Here is a 21,005-nt window from a genome sequence, read left to right as displayed (position 1 = left end):
GACGGGCAAGTACGACCGCTCTAGCCGCAGTCTCTCATGTGAGGCCCAGTCAGGCAGCGCTGAGGGCACCTTGTTTGGGGACTTGACGTGTGTCAGCAGTTCCGGGTCCACGTCTCCGGTCGGTGGGGGATGGAGCTGAAGAAGGGACAGAGGCTGTGAGGAGCCGGTAAGTCTTCCTCCGTTACCCTGGGGAGTGCATTCTCCTGACTACTCCGGGCACTTACCTCAGATATCTGGTCTTTATGTGAGACCCCGGGCACCTATCTCCATATCCCCCAGTCCTTCCCAGCACCCTGCTAATTCACTGTGATAGATAATGAGCATCTATGCTAAAAATCTGCGTATCTATGGCGACAGAGCGACCATTGAAATCCGGAGCTTTGGTCAGACTATCGCGCGCTTGTACGTTTTTCTTTTTTTTTTTTGGCGTCAGTTCTGCGACTGGTAAATTCTCCGCTGGACCATTAGAGGATCATGGACGGGTGTGGAAGATATTGATGACCCTCAAAATGTCTTCTGAAACCTTGGAAAATATGAATAATGGCCATTTTCTATGTATCTGCTTGCTGTCAGTGAACTGAAGCATTTTTGTTTACGTCCATAGGTGGGAAAAAACCCGTCCTGAGCTAATACTTCTCACGGCTGAGGAGCTGTTACAGTTGTATCCATGAGGTAAGTCTCTGTTCACACTGATGTCATACTTGATGCGATGCAGACAATACTCTAAGCTTATGTTATCTTTAGGGGTCTTCTTGCTGAACACACAAAATCCCGTCGCTTTCTAATGCACTTTGTGTGTCCGTTCCTGCATGCAGTACTTCTACTGACCAGAAGAACGGAAAAATAACAGAGAGGTGAACAACCCCTGCCCCCCTAAGACACCTGTCAGGACGTCAAGGCGATCTCTGTTAGACGGGTCCTAACACTAAATACTACCTGTTATGTGCCATAATGGCCGCCATAAAATTCAGGGAGTGTTGGATCCACATGCATGCTGGGTCCACTCTGCCTTTTTCCATTTTTTGTGCCATAATGGCCTCCATTACAAGGGATGCAGGTACCAACATGCATGTCGAGCCCACTCTATAACTTTCCTGGTGCTATAGAGTGCACTATTCTGAGGATAGGTCATCAATATTAAAGAGGACCTGTCACCGCTCCTGACACACCTGTTTTAATAGCTACATCCCCCATGTAATAACAATTCTGGAGCATTTACTCTTATGGCTCTATGAATGAATTCTTGGCAGTCTGCTGTAAGAGTTCAGGGGGGTGGTAACCAGTTGGGGAGTGTACCTGCACAGTCTGAAAATGGCAGCACTGATTGGATAGAGTGAGTCTGTGTAGGTACACCCACCCCCCCCCCCCCAACTGGTTATCACCCCTCTGTACCCTTACTGCAGACTGCTAGCAATTCATTCAGAACTTCTAGTAGTTATAGAAAAGGAATGACAACACAGAGCCATAAGAATAGATGCTCCAGAATTGTTATTACATGTGGAATGCATGGAACTATTGAAACAGACGTGTCAGGAGCGGGGACGGGTTCTCTTTAAACACTGTCAGACCCTTCAAAATATGCTACAGGTATGGTTTAGATTTAGATCTTCCACAGTTGTCTGATAACGGAGCACCTTCCGAGAGCACCAATGTGTTACAGCAAGAGCGCCCAACCTGCGGCCCTCCAGCTGTTGCAAAACGACAACTCCCAGCATTCTTGGACAGCCTACAGCTACCATCCTACAACAGGGCATGGTGGGAGTTGTAGTTTTACAACAGCTGGAGGGCGGCAGGTTGAGCATCACTGTGTTAGAGAAAAGCTGGAGCTGCTGTGGCCTTTTTGTTTCAGACATCAGCAGGATCCCAGAAGTCGGACCCCCAATAAGAACATATCCTAGTGATATTCCAATCTAAAGTGGCTCTGCAGCTGCAGCAAAACAACGACTCTCAACATTCCCTAACCGTCTGTGGGGGAGATTTATTAAGACCGGGCACTTTCTTCACTGGTCTTGATATCCCTTGCTCTGCCGTCGAATGCACCTAATTTATGACGAGGGGCACGCCTCATCATAAATTAGGCGCATCCTCTGGCCATCCATGCACCTAAACAGGAATCTATGGCAGCTCAGAGCCTGTAGATTTCTGGCTTCATTTGTGCCAGAAAACTGGTGTAAATGAAGATAAATTTGTCTCTGATGTTGGCCACGCCCATTTCCCTTCCTTCCCACGCCCCCTTTTGGAAAAATGGCGAGGGCAGTGTAAAAAGAGGCACTTTCGTCTTTTTCCCCCCCCCAAAAAAGTCGCATTTAAAATGTCACAAACATACAGCTTGTGACTTTTTAAATCCACTTTTCTGATGCAAGAGAGAGATGATAAATCTACCTCAGGTCTTTATCTGATAAATTTTATCTGCACCGATACATTGTAGCAAAATATCAGGACAGGAGAGAGATGTGTTTCCCACCACAGACAATAATGGAATATCGCGAGGATATGTCCCTATTGGGGGTCTGCCTCTTGGGACCCCCTCTGATGTCTGAAACAAAGGGGCCACAGTTGCACCAGCTTTTCTTGGACACATTGGTGGTCTCGGACGTTGGACCCCCAGCAATCAGGCAATTATGGAAGATCTAATCCAGATTTGTAAATATCCATATAATTTAAAGTGCAGATTTTAATTATTTCCTCCATGACTGTTCGCAAACGTTATATCAAAGCAGTAAGGATCCTCATGGTGTTATGAATCGACAGAATGTAAACATTCACTGACAGCAAGCAGGAACAGATGCACAAAGTGTATTAGAAAGTTGCTGAAATATGTGTGTTCAGCAAGACGACCCCCCAATGATTAATGTAGCTCCGAACATAAGCTTACAATCCAAAGGGGCTCTTTGACAGTCTCTGTGTTTTTTTTTTCTCAGGTCATGATCGAGCAGCCTTGAAGGCAGACGATTCATCGCTCCTGCCATGTCTTGGTTCTCTGATCTGGCAGGGAGAGCTGAGGATCTCTTAAACTTGGTGGATCAAGGAGCAGCAACTGCATTAACCAAGAGCAAGGATGGCATTTCCACGATGGAGAGCCCCACAGACTATTACCCCGAGAAATCGCAAGAGAAAAGTCAGATATACGGAAAGTCCACCTTCATCTCCTCAGCGGCTGATAACATAAAGCATCAGAAGGCCACGATCTTAGCCGGTACAGCCAATGTCAAAGCCGCCACCAGGACGAGCACAGAATCTCACAGCACTTCTGCCAATGCGTCGTCCCAGCGGTTGGCCAGCCAGTTTGTAAGACGCAGGAAATCGGAGCCGGATGACGAACAGTTGTTTGATTTCCTCAACAGCTCAGACAAGGCGCACAATGGCGTCCTGGAGTCTAAAAGAGAGAGTAACAAGGAGACAGCTCCCATCAGTCAATCTGGAAGAGAAAATCCACAAAGTGTTGAGCCAGCCGAAAACACACACCCTAAGATCCAAGGTAATAAGAAAATGTCAGAGGAGGTTAACAGCAGGGGTGATGGAATTAAAGGGGTTGTCCCATGGCAGCAACTTATCCCCTATCCACAGTGTCTGAATGTTGGAGGTCCGACTGCTGGGGCCCCCACGATCACTAGAATTGAGGCCCGTTCCCCTGCTGCTCTAGTTCCAACTCTTCCCAGGTTGGCCATTGGTCTCTTTTCTCCCTGCTCCAGTGAAGACATGCCCGCAGCAGTGACCCCAGTGTTAACAACTCATCACTGGAGCAGAAAGAAAGGAGGTGGACGAGTACCTGGAAGCCTTGGTACTAGAGTAATGAGGGTGAGAGAACGTATTTATTACCCCTTTTATATTTGTTTACACCATTGTAACCTTTTTCGTTTTTAAAGCATAAGGTTGAACAAACCCAACGCTGGGTCCAACGCTCGCCGTGGCCTTCTCTCAGCTTTTCCTAAGCCATGTGACATCACTTTCATCAGTCAAGGCGCAGCTAAGCCCCATTGAAGTGAATAGCGCTGAGCTGCAATACCAAGCACGGCCAGTGCCTTCTCAAACAGCTGATCAGCAGGGGTCCCAGGTGTTGGGCTTTTACTATTGATGACCTATCCTCAGGATATCAGATTGGCAGGGGTCCAACACCTGAAACCCCTGCTGATCAGCTGTATGAGGATATGTTGCGCGCAGGGCGCACGTGCCGTCTCCCTTCTCTCTTCTTGTCTTTGCCATAGACAGCCGCAATAAGTGAGAAGGGAGATGGCACGTGTGCACTGCGCGCAACATATCCTCATACAGCTGATCAGCAGGGGTTTCAGGTGTTGGACCCCTGCCGATCTGATATTGATGACCTATCCGGAGGATAGGTCATCAATATTAAATACCCGGAGAACCCCTTTAAAAGACAAGGCAATGGCTCCAGTTATAGTTTTACTGGAAATCTACCCGTATCATACACTACATACACAGCCCCCTCATATAGAAAAGGAAAGCCTGAGAACTTCACAGATACTGTTTAACATGTTTGTACCCCCTCCAGACAGCACTGTTTTCCATCATGAGGCGTTGCCCTAATCCGTTAGTTACCTATAAGTTGGCCAACAGGAAGGGGATTGTACCTATTTCACCTCTTTAGTTTTTGGAAGGGCCAGGACGATGTACTAATTCTTATTGCTTCTGTGACATTGCTCAGGTGATCTCAACAAGTCACAGTCTGTGCAAAGTGCTGAAGAAGACACAGAGCGTCAGACACAGCAGACCACAGGAGCGTCAGAACCAACCCCCAGTCCTGGCCAGACTAATGGAGATCAGAAGTCCCAAGAACTGTCCAACCTTCGCTTGGAGAACCAGCTTCTGAGGAGCGAGGTCCAATCTCTGAACCAGGAGATGGCGGGATTGATCCAGCGCTCCAAGGACATGCAAGAAGGTAACAGTGTGCCCCAGATACTACAGCTCTATGTTATTTACCACGATAGAACCACACTGGCGGGTGCCATGCTGCTGTGATAAAACTATGTGACAAGATGCAATGTATGTATAAGCGATATGACCTCCTTTGCTGGCTGGATTCAGTTTCCAGCACATTATACACTGCTCATATCCATGGGTTACGACCACCCTGCAATACAGCAGAGGTGGTCGTGCTTGCACACTATAGGAGAATGCGCTGGCCTCTTTGGTGACCGTGGCCGTCTGAGTGCATGTAGGCACGCATTCGCAGCAGTTCCTATACCGGCCTTCTCATATCTGCACTACAGCGGTGGTCGTATCCCCTGGAAATGAGCATTGTATAATATGATCGAAAAATGAATCAAGCCAGCAAAGGAGGCAATATGGATAATAACAATACATTAGTAAGTGCCTTGTAATAACTTTCTCTACATTATGAATGACATTTGCTGAAGTGACAGAACCCGTTTAAGGTAGATTACAGAGTTCCTTATATTCACCTATACTATTGATTGATGCAAAGTTTGATAATAGTACAGTGAACATTTAAGGTTCTTTTGTACACATTAGAACAAAGTCATCTGAACTTTATGATTTTGACAGGACTGGCCGTCACTCTTAATTTGTATGAGGTTGCCTCAATTCTTCCTGATGACAGATGAAAGAAGGATAGTGCATGCTGGATTTCAGTGAGCCCAAACCATTGTCCCTATCTATAATAATAAAATCCCTGTGTGAGTGTGCTGTGTCCGTGTGTGTGTCACCAGTTTTGCACTGGGCATGCGCTACACACAAGTTTCCCTGCCGCCTGACTGCCCATAGATACCTCCGAGGCCACAGCTCCCCCGCCGCCGTCCGCTCCTGCCACAGTTTCCCGGCCGCTCCTCTCTCGGCTCAGGAGATGCAGAGCGCGCAGCACCTTTCCCCTTTCAGGATGGCAGAGCGGCAGCAGGGTAGAGTGTTAGCTGTAATGTCCAGCTAACACTCTGCTTGAAACGGCCGACATCGGTGCTGGCACCGATGTCGACCGTTTAACCCCTTCCATGCCGTGGTCCTTAGGGACTTCTGTATGGAGGGGCTAACCATCGGGCCGCTGCTCTGCTGTGGCAGCAGCCGATGCTTGAAGGGTAAACTGAGGGAGGGAGCTCCCTCCCCTATCGGGTTGCTGCGCTGTGGCAGCGTCCCGGTGGTTACCATGACAACCGGACGCCTTCACAGGCATCCGGCTTGCTGTGGTATATCTAAGGCTACTTTCACACTCGCGTTTGGTGCGGATCCGTCATGGATCTGCACAGACGGATCCGTTCAGATAATATAACCGTCTGCATCCGTTCAGAACGGATCCATTTGTATTATCTTTAACATAGCCAAGACGGATCCGTCTTGAACACCATTGAAAGTCAATGGGGGGCGGATCCGTTTTGCATTGTGTCTGTGAAAACGGGTCCGTCCCCCATTGACTTACATTTGTGTGTCAGGGCAGATCTGTTTGCCTCCGCATCGTCAGGCGGACACCAAAATGCTGCAAGCAGCGTTTTGGTGTTCGCCTCCAGAGCGGAATGGAGGCGGAACGGAGGCAAACCGATGCATTCTGAGCAGATCCTTATCTATTCAGAATGCATTAGGGCAAAACTGATCAGTTTTGGACCGCTTGTGAGAGCCCTGAAACGGATCTCGGAAACCAAAACGCCAGTGTAAAAGTAGCCTTATCGGTACTGATCCTGGAGAATAATACAGGATGTAACTCAGGATCTGTTTGCCTCCGCATCGTCAGGCGGACACCAAAATGCTGCAAGCAGCGTTTTGGTGTCCGCCTCCAGAGCGGAATAGAGCCTGAACGGAGGCAAACTGATGCATTCTGAGCGGATCCTTTTCCATTCAGAATGTATTAGAGCAAAACTGATCCGTTTTGGACCGCTTGAGAGAACCCTGAACGGATCTCAGAAACGGAAAGCCAAAACGCCAGTGTAAAAGTAGCCTAAGCCTGATCAGGCTTAGGGCTCGTCACACGAACGTTTTTTGCGTTCCGTACACGGGCCATTTTTTTTGTTCCGTTTACGGTCCGTGTACGGAACCATTCATTTCAATGGTTCCGCAAAAAAAACTGAATGTACTTCGTATGCATTCCGTTTCTGCATTTTTTGGCTTTTCCGTTCCGTTCAAAGATAGAACATGTCGTATTATTGCCCGCAAATCACGTTCCGTGGCTCCATTCAAATCAATGGGTTTGCAAAAAAATTGAACACATAAGGAATGTACTCCATATGCCATCCATATCCGTTTTTGTGGAACCATCTATTGAAAATATTATGCCCAGCCCAATTTTTTCTATGTAATTACTGTATATGCCATACGGAAAAACGGAATGGAAACGGAAACAATACTGAAACAAAAAACAGATCTGTTAAAAAACGGACCGCAAAACACTGAAAAAGCCCTATGGTCGTGTGACCAAGCCCTTAGTGTGAGTTTAATACACTGCAGTACACTATATAGTCTTCAAGAACCAAGTGGGTCTGGGTCAAAAAAAAAACCTTCCTATATCCACACATAATTGGTTAAAAATGTAAAACATAAAAAAACACCAAACATGTTTGGTATTGCCGCGTCCGTAAGGACTTGATCTATAAAAGGATCATGTTACTTTTACCGCATGGTGAACACCATTAAAAAAAAAAAGAAGAAAAACTATGATGGAATTGCAATTTTGCCTACTGCACTTCCCAAAAAATGATATAAAAGTGATCAAAAAAGTACCGTATATGCCGGCGTATAAGACGACTGGGCGTATAAGACGACCCCCAACTTTTCCATTTAAAATATAGGGTTTGGGCTATACTCGCCGTATAAGACTACCCCTCAATGCCCAGCCATCCCTGTCTTCAAGACTATATTCTCCAGTCCAGGGAACTGACTGGGATCGGTGGATGGCACTGTTATGAGGAGGGGGATCTGTGGATGGCACTGTTATGAGGAGGGGGATCTGTGGATGACATTGTTATAGGGAGGGGGATCTGTGGATGACACTGCTATGGGGGGATATATGGATGACACTATATAGCATCTTATGCTATATGTGTCATCCACAGATCCACCCCATGACAGTGTCATCCACAGATCCCCTCCCTATAACAGTGCCATCCACAAATCCCCTCCCTATAACAGTGCCATCCACAAATCCCCCCCCCTATAACAGTGCCATCCACAAATCCCCCCCCCCCTATAACAGTGCCATCCACAGATCTCCCCCCCTATAACAGTGCCATCCACAGATCTCCCCCCCCCCTATAACAGTGCCATCCACAGATCCCCCTCCCCATGACAGTGCCATCCACAGATCCCCCTCCCATGACAGTGCCATCCACAGATCCCCCTCCCCATGACAGTGCCATCCACAGATCCCCCTCCCCATGACAGTGCCATCCACAGATCCCCCTCCCCATGACAGTGCCATCCACAGATCCCCCTCCCATGACAGTGCCATCCACAGATCCCCCTCCCATGACAGTGCCATCCACAGATCCCCCTGCCCGACACTCAGAGGAGTATACATTTATTAACTGTAATCTGTAACTTTAACTTTAATCAGCGCTCATCTCTTTACTAGGGTACCTTACTCTCAGCTTCGGTAACGGGCAGTGCGGGCGGCGCTCACTCTCTGACGTCACGTGCCTGCTCATTCCACTAGGCGGCGCACGCGCGTGACGTCAGTGAGTGAGCTCCGCCCGCACTGCCTGTTACCGGAGCTGAGAGTAAGGTACCCTAGTAAAGAGATGAGCGCTGATTTAAAGTTACGGATTACAGTTAATAAATGTATACTCCTCTGAGTGGCGGGGCCCTGTATATTCTAACCCCTAGGGCAAGCGTCCCCGTCACCATGGGAACGCCTGGGGGTTAGAATATACCATCGGATCTGAGTATACCCGGCGTATAAGACTACCTCCGACTTTTAAAAATAATTTCTAGTGTTAGAAAGTAGTCTTATACGCCGGCATATACGGTAATATGTATCCAAAATTAGCACCAATTAAACCGTGACCTCATCCCAAAAAAAATTAGCCCCTACATAAGCCAATCGTCCAAAAAATAAGAAAAATATGGCTTTCAGAAAATGGAGACACAAAAACGATTTTTTCATTTTTTTTTCAGACATGATTTTATTGAATACAATATGCACATATTGGATATTATCATGTCGGTAACGACCTGCTCTATAAAAATAGCATGTGATCCAACCCATCTGGTGAACACCATAATAACCAAATTTAAAAAAAAGTGCCAAAAAATGTATCACCTTACATCACAAAAGTGTAATACCAAGCAATCAAAAAGTCATATGTGCCCCATCATGGTACCAATCAAACCATCATCTCATCCCGCAAAAAATGAGACCCTACCTAAGACAATCGCCCAAAAAAATAAAAAAATATGGCTTTCAGAAAATGGAAACAAAAAAACATGATTTAAAAAAATGCACATATTAGGCATCGCTGTGTCCGTAACAACCTGCTCTATAAAAATAGTATGTGATCCAACCCGTCTGGTAAACGCCAAAAAAAATGTACAAAAAAAGCCATTTTCTTTTAATCACCTTACATCACAAAAAGTGTAATACCAAGCGATCAAGGCCACCAGTCTCGGCGTGGTTAAGTTCCCTTGCTGTTTAACATAGACTGTTCCTACTAATGTTTATGCACTACTGTTCTAGCGCCCGTTAATGTCTAGTGGACATAAATTTCCGCCAGAGGTGTCTAGATGGACAGAGGTGGCTGCCCTTACATTTAGCCAAGTTGTCCGATATCTCTTAGGGCTGTGTTTCCCAACCAGTGTGCCTCCAGCTGTTGCAAAACTACAACTCCCAGCATGCCCGCACAGCCAAAGGCTGTCCAGGCATGCTGGGAGTTGTAGTTTTGCAACAGCTGGAGGCATACTGGTTGGGAAACACTGTCTTAGGCTATCATTTAGTGAAGACACTTGTTTACAGGGATAGGTTGTTTACTTGTTCAGCCGACAGCTGTCTGTCCACCCCCTCCATCCTTGGCGTGGTATCTGTGGGTTCTTAGTGGGGAGAGATGAATAAGCCATTGTCAGACTACCCTGTCCTATCCAGACATTTCTGGAGGTGACTTAGACCCCTTTCACACAAGCGAGTCCCACGCATCAGACTCGCAGCGTGTCTTAGGGAGAGCACCCGTCCTGACATCCCAGCACTGACAGGGTTGCATAGCATTATATTGATTTATGATGCTATGTAACCCTTGGAGGTCTGGAATATATTGGATAACACTGACCGCATTATAGGGAGCTGCGCAAGTCGGATGCGTGGGACTCGCTGGTGTGAAAGGGGCCTCAATCCCCATGAGAACAAAGCAACAGGCATTTTGAAGTCTGTCATGTCCATCCCTTATATCCCCCGACATCTGCGATCAGCGGAGTGTTTGGACACCCCCCCCCCCCCCCCCCCCCATAGATTAGATTGTCGGGCAGTCCCATCAAAGTTCATTTAAAATGTATGGGCACTGAGATGACTACATGATTTGTATCAGCTCTGCAGGAGTATGATACTTTCGGGGGGCAAAATTGCTAATTGGTTACAATGTGTTGTGACTCCTGATTAGGAGAAATGCTTGTTGGGAGCCCCCTACACCTAGCTGTGTAAAACCACTCCGGCCCGTGAGGCGCTCTTTGTATATTGTCACAAACCCTGTTTTATTTTAGGTTGATCTTCGGCGTTGTAGAATCATTAATTTGTAATACTGTCTCTTTGCAGAGCTGAATGAAGCCCGGGCACGGTTAGAGAAGTGGAATGGGGATAATTCCAAAATAGATCGCACCGCCAGAGAGCTCCGCGCCCAGGTAGACGATCTGACAGAGGCTATCGCTGCAAAAGACTCCCAACTTGCAGTGCTTAAGGTCCGATTGCAGGAAGCTGACCAGTTACTGAGCAGTCGCACAGAGACTTTAGAGAAGCTGCAGAATGAGAAATCGAGGTATATATTGGGGTCCAGAACTCAGTGGGTGGTTGCTACATGTCAGTGCAATTACATTTATAAGACTGTGTTCACCTATTACCGTAGATTAATTTGAATGTTCAGACAAGCTGTAATTTATGTTCTATAAGGGTACATTCACACTTGCGTTGTTTGATTCCGGCAGGCAGTTCCGTTCCGGCAAACTGTATGCAAACGCTTGTCATTTTTTTTCTGATTGATCAGTCTGAAAAATGCCTGATCAGTCAGAAAAATGCATTGCAATACCGGGTCCGGTATTTATTTTTTTCACTTTTTTAAAGGTCTGCGCATCCGGATCCGTCAATGCGGCTATTTGACTAATACTAATACATTCCTATGGAAAAAAATGCCGGATCCAGAATTCAGGCACGTCTTCAGTTTTTTGGGCCGGAGATAAAACCGCAGCATTCTGCGGTATTATCTCCGTCCTGAAAAGTCAAAAAGACTGAACTGAAGACATCCTGATGCTTCCTGATCGGATTGCTCTCCATTCAGAATGCATGGGGATAAAACTGATCAGTTCTTTTCCGGTATAGAGCCCCTAGGACGGAACTCAATGCCGGAAAAGAAAAACACTAGTGTGAAAGTACCCTAACCGTGCCTAATGGTTTATAATTGCCAGGATTGTGCAGGACCACAATGAAGGTAGCAGCCTCCACAGCCAGGCCTTGCAGACTGTTCAGGAGAGACTTCGGGAAGCAGAGGCTACTTTGAAAAGGGAACAAGATGGTTTCAAACAGATGCAAGTATGTAATGCAAGTCAATACAATATCTACTTCAGAGGAAGTACTATGCAGTGCTGTATGAACCTTTGATGCCAAATTTTACATGCATTTGTCATTATTATCCTCAGAATGAATTTGGGACTCGCTTGAATAAGATGGAAGCTGAGCGCCAGAACCTGGCTGAATCGGTCATTGCTGCAGAAAAGAAGCACATGGAGGAGAAGAGGAGGGGCGACGATCTGCAGCAGCAGCTGAAGACTGCAAAAGCTGCAGTGGAGACTGTGAAGCAGGAAATGGTGGATTACAAACAAAAGGCGACACGTATCCTACAGGTACAGGCGAGACAGTGGTGAGAGTCACTTTATAGTTGTGACCTACGTTTGTAAATTGATGATACAGTTGGAGTTGTTGGTTCTAAAGTACAGAATTCCATTTAAGTTGTTATGTGGGTTTATATAGGTATGTCAGTGGTTCTAATAGCTAATTTTTGGTGTAATTGTATTTTATTTATTTGCTCACAGTCCAAAGAAAAACTAATTAACAGTCTGAAGGAAGGTTCTGGCATTGAAGGATTAGATAGTCACACAGCCAGTAGCATGGAGCTGGAGGAGTTAAAACATGAGCGAGACCTGCAGAGAGAAGAGATCCAAAAACTCTTGGCACAGATACAGCAACTGAAAACTGAACTACAGGTAAGACTGAATATATTAGAAGGCAGCCTATCCATTCACTAGAGATCAGCGGTGACATCGCTGAGAATGCAGCCTATCCATTCACTAGAGATCAGCGGTGACATCACTGAGAATGCAGTCTATCCATTCACTAGAGATCAGCGGTGACATCACTGAGAATGCAGCCTATCCATTCACTAGAGACCAGCGGTGACATCACTGAGAATGCAGCCTATACATTCATTCACTAGAGATCAGCGGTGACATCACTGAGAATACAGCCTATCCATTACTAGAGATCAGCGGTGACATCACTGAGAATGCAGCCTATCCATTCACTAGAGACCAGCGGTGACATCACTGAGAATGCCGTCTATCCATTCACTAGAGATCAGCGGTGACATCACTGAGAATGCAGCCTATACATTCACTAGAGATCAGCGGTGACATCACTGAGAATGCAGCCTATCCATTCCCTAGAGATCAGCGGTGACATCACTGAGAATGCAGCCTATCCATTCACTAGAGATCAGCGGTGACATCACTGAGAATGCAGCCTATACATTCATTCACTAGAGATCAGCGGTGACATCACTGAGAATGCAGCCTATACATTCATTCACTAGAGATCAGCGGTGACATCACTGAGAATGCAGCCTATCCATTCACTAGAGATCAGCGGTGACATCACTGAGAATGCAGTTTGTTTAGAGCATGTTTTATATTAGGATTTTAACATTGAAATCCCATATTCTAGACTTTGTATTAGATGAACTGCATGTATTTGTCTTCTTGTAGGATCTGGAGACTCAGCAGGTGAGTGAAGCCGAGTCGGCCCGAGAGCAGCTTTTGGACCTTCAGGAGCAGACTGCAGAACAGAGAAGAGCTAAGCAGGAACTAGAGGCAGAACTTGAGCGCCAGAAACAGGTAGACACCCAATTATTACCTTAATATTTCTGAAAAGCAATGGCTGTAGACCAGACAGTACATGTGCAGCAGTGGTATTCCATCTACTGTATAGTAAAGCTTCATATAGCATCAAACTCCTGACTCGTAAACCACTATAGACTACTCAGACTTTTTTTTTCATATCCCTGGATTGCAGGAATTGCAGTATACTCAAGAGGATCTATACAGGACAAAGAATACTTTGCAAGCAAGGATCGGAGACCGGGAAGATGAAATCCAAAAACTCAGGAATCAGGTATTGTGTGTTGCTCCTTATGAAGTGATGCTAAGAAAGGGTGGGCAACTAAGATCGAAAATTATGGCATAAGGCCTATCGCTCGGGTCTCTCCTCTGGGCATGTAATGCTTCATTATAGTAGTCATGAGAACTAGATGTGGTGCTGAACTTGTACAGGACAGAGACTGCAAGAGACCCCTGTACAAGACAGTATATGGGCCCCATATTCTTTAGTAGCTTCTTTTAGTTCACCCCTCCTTATATCTTTCCATCAGTAACAATCTTAGTTACTGAGCCCCTGTGCACAGGTTACACATATGACGTATAGTTTACATGTGATACATTAATGTCATCTATTTACCTTCTATGCAGCTCACCAACAAGGCGTTAAGCAGCAGCAGCCAGAGCGAGCTGGAGAACCGGCTCCACCAGCTGACTGAGACCCTAATCCAAAAACAGACCATGCTAGAGAGTTTGAGCACGGAGAAGAACTCGCTGGTTTATCAGCTGGAGAGGCTGGAGCATCAGCTGAAGAACGTGCAGGGGAGCAGCGGGAGCGTCTCCACCATTAACATGGCTGCTGTAGACAATGGGGACGGTATGTAGACTTGGCCGCTGTGCAGGTTTATAATTTGGATCCTCTGGAGACTCGGACTCACCTGTCTCCGCCTGTCACTTTGTAGGAGCTCGTCTGAGAAATGTCCCAGTTCTGTTCAGTGATGCGGACACAAATGTTGCCGGCATGTACGGAAGGGTCCGAAAGGCTGCGAGCACTATTGACAGATTCAGGTACACAGCACATTTCCAGTCTTCATTTTATCAGTGAAAAACATCCATCTTTCCTGGAGTTGGTGACTTATGTCCACTGCCAGGTATTTCTTAAAGGGGTTGTTTGAGTAAAAAAGAAAAAACACTTCACTGCTTTGGTTATCCCAGTTCCTGTGGCCCGTTTCAGTACCCCCCACTTCCGGTCCCCCACCTAGCTGGAAGTATGACCTACCAAATCTCCACATGTCATTGCTGCAGGCCAATTAGTGGCCTCAGCCGTGGCAACTGCAGACACAGCTGGTGACTGCTAAGACGTTTAATTGGCAGAATCAGTGACATACAGGAAATTTTGGTCAGAGCACTGCAGGAATCGGGACGACCAGAGCTGGTGAGTGTATTATTTTTTTTTTTATTATTTTTATTATTATTATTATTTTTTAACTCTCACACGATGCCTGACCATTCCCAATACTTTTCCTGCCAACCTTTTTAAAGAGGACCTGTCCCCTCTCCTGATGTCTGTTTTAGCAAATACTTGCATCCCCATGTAATAATTCTGGAGCAGCTATTCCTATATTATCCTTGCCAGAAGTTATGAATGAATTACTAGCAGTTTGAGGTGAAGGTCCAGATGCGTGTTACCAGTTGGGAGGGGGGGGGGGGGTGTCCCTGCACAGTCTGACATCATCCAATCAGTGTTGCTAGTTTCAGATTGTGTAGGGAACTCCCCCAGCTGGTAATACTCATCTGGACCTTGTTTTTAAACTGCTAGTAAAGTAATTTTTTACATAATTTCTAGCAGAAATAATAGAGGAATTGCATATCGTAGTCATAGGAATATATGCTCCAGAATTATTACATGAGGAATGCAAGTAGTTGCAATACCTGACATGTCTGGTTTAGTGACAGGTCTTCCTTGAAGTGATTTTTCAATTTTTGGTAAGTTCAGCATTATAATTTGCTCAGTATCACTGCTTGCTGTCAGTGCACGAGCACTATCTTATTTGCCATTTAAGCCTGAAAATTCACCCTGACATGTCCTCACTTGCACAGTTGTGGGGATGGGGTTGCGGTCTATCAGTTGCAAGCAACTCAACTGTTGGGTTTAGCTCAGAGAATCAATTTCAGCTCAGCTTTGTGAGAAGGACTCGCTTTCTGGCTTAATATGTGAACTAATATGCTTTCATTCACTGGCAACAACTAGAAACTTTAAAAGAGTGAAGGACTGAAATCCAAAGTATATTAAAGTGTCATTGAACTTTCCAAAAAACTTTTGATATGTCATATTGGCGCATCGAACCTTTTGATCGGTGGAAGTCTGAGTGCTGAGACCCCCCCACTGATCGCTAGTACAAGGAAAGAGAAGCGCCCACCTAGAAACATAGACTGTGTCTGCAGATAAGAACCATTTGGCCCATCTAGTCGGCCCAATATACTGAATACTATGGATAGCCCCTGGCCCTATCTTATATGAAGGATGGCCTTGTGCCTATCCCATGCATGCTTAAACTCCTCCACTGTATTTGCAGCTACCACTTCTGCAGGAAGGCTATTCCATGCATCCACTACTCTCTCAGTAAAGTAATACTTCCTGATATTACTTTTAAACCTTTGCCCCTCTAATTTAAAACTATGTCCTCTTGTAGCAGTTTTTCTTCTTTTAAATATGCTCTCCTCCTTTACCGAGTTGATTCCCTTTATGTATTTAGCAGTTTCTATCATATCCCCTCTGTCTCTTCTTTCTTCCAATCTATACATGTTAAGGTCCTTTAATCTTTCCTGGTAAGTTTTATCCTGCAATCCATGTACTAGTTTAGTAGCTCTTCTCTGAACTCTCTCCAAAGTATCAATATCCTTCTGGAGATATGGTCTCCATTACTGAGCACAATACTCCAAATGAGGTCTCACTAGTGCTCTGTAGAGCGGCATGAGTGCCTCCCCTCTGTCTACTAGTAATGCCTCTCCCTATACACCCAAGCATTCTGCTAGCATTTCCTGCTGCTCTATGACATGGTCTGCCTACCTTTAAGTCTTCTGAAATAATGGCCCTAAATCCCTTTCCTCAGATACTGAGGTTAGCACTGTATCACTGATTTTATATTCTGCTCTTGGGTTTTTACGCCCCAGGTGCATCATCTTGCACTTATCAATATTAAATTTTAGTTGCCAGATTTTTAACAATCCTCTAGTTTTCCTAAATCCTTTTCCATTTGGTGTATCCCTCCAGGAACATCAACCCTGTTACAAATCTTTGTGTCATCAGCAAAAAGACACACCTTACCATCGAGGCCTTCTGCAATTTCATGGTTTCTCTCCTCACTGCAGGAGACAGAATTGAAAGGGGTCCATACACTTTCCATTTAGTTTGTTTCCTGCAGTGAGGATAGGTCATCAATATATGACATATGATATGATATGTACGCAACACCCATATCTCACACAGTCCTTTAGGACCAGATCTAATGAACCACGAGACATCCGAGTAGTGCATCCATTATACAAGAGCAAAAATAAGCCCTGTATTATGGCTGTATGAAAGTGGTTCTGCTTATCTAAACCCTTAAAGGGAACCTGTCATCTACTTTATGCTACCCTTATTGAGGGCAGCATCACATAGTGACCGATGAGCTGATTTCAGCAGTGTTTGTCATTCACAAGTTAAAAGCAAGGAGTTTGCCAAGAATCGGGATCCTAATCATTGCAGCCCGGGCCTGGAAAAGTCATGGCTGTTCATGATCTCCTTCTTTCCTGCTCACCTACCGATGACTGACCTCTCCTTAGTTTTCTCCCTCAGAGGGAATTGGCAATCATCAGCAAATTGGTAGGGAGAGCAAGAAATCCTGAACAACTGTGACTCTTTTAAGGTAGCCATGACTCTCTTCCAGGATCGAGCTGTGAACATTATTATCCTGGTTCTCGGCATCTGCTTACTTTTAGCCCATGTATGACACAGAGCTGAAATCGGCATATTTTTCACTACGTTATGCTGCCCTCAATGACGTCATCACGAAGTTGCTGACAGCTTCCCCTTAATACCCTTCTTCCCTTTTAAATTAAATTATGTATTTTTTTTTTTTCTTCCTAGCATCCGACTTGGTGTATTCTTGCGGCGATATCCCATTGCCCGGGTATTTATTATTATTTATATGGTAAGTGTGGGATTGCTTCTTTCCTTTACAACCATTAGAATTTTTTAAGATCCATTTAGCTAAAATTATGACAATTGGGGGAGGGTGGGGGGGTCACTTACTTACAGTACTACTGCAGTTTTTGGTGTAAGAAAAAAAAAAAAAAAAAAGTTGCAAGACCCTTTTTCAGCGACCTTTTTGCGTCATGGGCATTTTTTGCAGTCCTCACCGCTGGGGAGTGGCAGGGGCGCCTGATAGGCCCCTGCACGTTCACAAACATGTCCGCCTTTTTGCAGGCGTAAAAATTGAACTGAAGTGGAGTAGAATTTCACTCCAGGTGCGAACCGCTGTAGGATGCATCTAACTTATGACGAGGTGGCGCACGCCTCGCCATTAATTGTGTGCTTCTTCCCGCAGTACAGGGAGCGTAAAAAGCAGATCTTTGATAAATCACCCCCAATATCAGCACTGTTCATTGCAAAGAAACCCAATGAGACACATTGAACTAGGCAAGAAGCCTGTAAATGGTTAAGTTAGTGGGGGCCAGAACTTTTTGTTTAGATTTTGGAGGAGGGGTTGTATACTGCACCTAGTATTACTGCAGCAAAGTAGTTAAAGGGGTATTCCGGTAGGTAAAAGTTATCCCCATGCACAGGATCACAGATTGGTAGGGTTCCTACTGCTGGGACCCCCAACGATCACGATCCCTGTGGATAGGGAATAACTTTTGCCTACTGGAATACCCCTTTAACTCAAGCTTCAATAATAGTATGTTGCAGTGATGTCGCGGGCACAGCAGCTCTGCCCGTGCCATCTCTTACGGTTGCTGGACACATTATACATTCAGCACCCTGCTATAACGGCTAGGATCGCAGAGATGCCTCATCTCAATAGCAAGTGCTGCAGTTAAATGGTGATCCATACTGTAAGCGTTATTACTGCTGCACCTGCAAAAAGCAGGACCTCACACAGCTCCATCCATGGAAAATAAGAAATGAATTTTGGAGTCTGACAAAACCAAAATGTTTTTTTTATTTTTGTATAAAAGTAGTAAAATAAAAACAAAAAAATATTTTACATTTGGTACTTGTACATACCCACGGAATAAAGTTCTTTTATTTATACCTGATGGCGAACACCCTAAAAAAATTAAAAAAATTTAAATGCCATAATGGGTTTGCCCTAACATTTAAAGGGGTTGTGAAAGAATGGTGGTGTTTTTGGCAACCCCACCCTTGGCTTGACCTGTAAAGGAGAGATGACTTGCCTACTTTTCGGCGCTGGCTCCCTGATGCTCTGCTGGACTCCCTCGATGTCGACATTCTTTAGCCATGGTGGAGACCAGATCCCCTTGCGTCATGGTGTAAGGGTAAGCCAGTCACCCTGCAGCTAGAGATTGGCTCTGGCGATGTCTAATGGGATGTTGACATTGAGGGAGCCCAAACGCAGCATCGCAGGCGGGGAGAAGGAGCGGGGAGCCAGCGCCGAAAAGTAGTTAAGTCATCTTTCTTCTATACGTCCAGCCAAGTGGGGAGGTTTGCCAACTTTCCCCTGCCCCCCCATTCTTACACAACCCCTTTAAAGGATATGCCATGAATGTCTGAAGAGTTGCTATTCCCAGCTCTGGGAGCCGCTCCTATGTCAAGAAATGGACAGAGAGTACATTGTAAATGCACAGCTCCTTTCCATTCACTGCCATGGGACTTGTTCCTCATTCACATTGGGGCCCGTTTTTGAGATAGATGCAGGTCCTTCTTCTGGGACCCATATCTTATTAATGTTCCATAAATGTCCCTTTAAGCTTGTCCTTAGCTTGTACTCTGCCACCTCCGTCAGTCAGAGACTCCTAATGGAGAGGCAGTGCGTGTGCTTGATCCAACAAGGGGCACGGGACCTCCATTCTCGTGATGAGTGGCAAACCCAGCCGTCGCAGTTTTTACCTATCTGACGAAAAGTTTTCATTTTGTAACAACCCCTTTTATTACAAGTTCTTCAATACATTATACGAACTCCAAAATGGTGCCATAAAAAAATAGACCTCGTACAGCTGTGGAAAAATAAACGGCTTTTTGAAAGTGGAGATAAAAAAAAACTAGCACGTTAAAGGGGTATTCCCATCTCAGACAATGGGGGGCATATCGCTAGGATATGCCTCCACTGTCTGATAGGTGGGGGCCCACCTCTGGGACCCGTACCTACACCGAGAACAGAAAGGTGGTGGCCAGAGGACCCCGGGGTCTGGCCACCACCAAGCACTCCCCCCATAGAAGTGAATGGGAGCGCACCGCTGGCTCTGCTATTTCTGTTGGCCCCATAGAAATGAATAGAGGGCAGCTGTGCAGGCACCGTGCGCCCTCCACAACCTTTGGGGCTCCGTTCTCGGTGTAGGTGCGAGTCCCAGAGGTGGATATGCTCCCATTGTCTGAGATGGGGAAAACCTCTTTAACTGGTTAAATGCCGATATGTTGGATTTAAGTGTCTTCATATTTATACATGTTAATTTATATATTTTTTTTATCCCCTACTTTTCTTCCAGGCGCTTCTTCATCTTTGGGTAATGATTGTTCTTCTTACTTACACCCCAGAAATGCACCACGACCACCCCCCCGGGAAATAGCATCTACTATAAGTGTGACCTGTATGAAGGGAATCTCTATTTTCTACATAGTCTAGGTAACATTACAGATTCTTCTATGACTGACGAAGACCTGCACTGCTCACGGGGGTCACTGTGCGGGGGTCTTCTGAATTATACATCCTTGGTACGTTCTGGGAACATTCTAGGCTTTTTTCCTTTTCTCCAGCTTCCACAGTCTGCAGTTTTATTACCTTTTTTTTTTTCTTCAGCAAGTAATTGCAGCCAGTAACCTTTAACCTCGCAGACCCCTCTGCTGCTACCAGCCTCCATCAGAACAGCACTAAGGGGAATGACTGACACCCTGGCGGTGGCGGCACATACTGTATTTTATCATAAAGCAGGAACACTAATTGTAAATGGAGTATATTTCTCACGTTCCTGCCCTCCGCTCTGTCCCTTTTGCACATTTTAAGTGTAAATAATATTTTTTTTTCTTTAATCTGTATAGACATAACTGTGGGGCTGTCAATGACTAGTGCAATCTTTTAGTAAATACAATGAGATAATAATAAAATACAAATTTATGTTTTTGTTTTATTTTCTCATTTTCGTTTTTTCTTCTGTATTTCAATGTGTTATATCAGGCATGGCCAACCTGCGGCTCTCCAGCTGTTGTGAAACTACAACTCCCACCATGCCCTGCTGTAGGCTGATAGCTGTAGACTGTCCGGGCATGATGGGAGTTGTAGTTTTGCAACAGCTGGAGAGCCTCAGGTTGGCCACCCCTGTGTTATATGGTCATTCACCACTAGGGGGAGCTAAGTGTTTTAAATTCATGCAGGAAAACTGCGCAGACGGTTACATGCTATGGTTCGTGATGTTGCCACAATGAAGTGTCAGATCGTCCTTGCTTCTGAATGCCCAGATGAGATTGTGCAAACTCGCTCACCTTTTGCATTTATTACCTTCTCGTTTCTTTCGGCTCGCAGACTTTTTTTTTAGTTTTATTCCATTAGAAC

General features: G+C 45.5%; 1 protein-coding gene across 3 annotated transcripts; it reads left to right on the top strand.

The window, feature by feature from the left end:
• Positions 1–20,583, top strand: GOLGA5 (golgin A5). 3 transcript variants are annotated; one of them, XR_005774811.1, is made up of 15 exons: positions 1–168; positions 608–672; positions 2,922–3,478; positions 4,664–4,897; positions 10,691–10,910; positions 11,554–11,677; positions 11,785–11,988; positions 12,178–12,348; positions 13,126–13,254; positions 13,433–13,531; positions 13,885–14,110; positions 14,196–14,301; positions 17,366–17,429; positions 19,945–20,170; positions 20,256–20,583. XR_005774811.1 is itself a non-coding variant. In XM_040411691.1 (14 exons), exons 3-14 carry the CDS (start codon positions 2,968–2,970, stop codon positions 20,023–20,025), a joined length of 2,169 nt encoding a protein of 722 aa, XP_040267625.1. In that variant the 5' UTR covers positions 1–166; positions 605–672; positions 2,922–2,967; the 3' UTR covers positions 20,026–20,583. The 3 variants fall into 3 exon arrangements, 2 of the variants coding, with proteins under 2 accessions (XP_040267625.1, XP_040267624.1); XM_040411691.1 differs by having other exon boundaries at positions 1–166; positions 605–672; positions 19,945–20,583; XM_040411690.1 differs by having other exon boundaries at positions 19,945–20,583.
• Positions 20,584–21,005: the final 422 nt, after the last annotated feature.

Source organism: Bufo bufo, chromosome 11 (genome assembly GCF_905171765.1).
Source record: "Bufo bufo chromosome 11, aBufBuf1.1, whole genome shotgun sequence".
In the NCBI taxonomy this organism is placed as follows: Eukaryota; Metazoa; Chordata; class Amphibia; order Anura; family Bufonidae; genus Bufo; species Bufo bufo.
The sequence above is the reverse complement of the archived record's forward strand: the minus strand, read 5'-3'. Positions and strand labels throughout refer to the sequence as shown.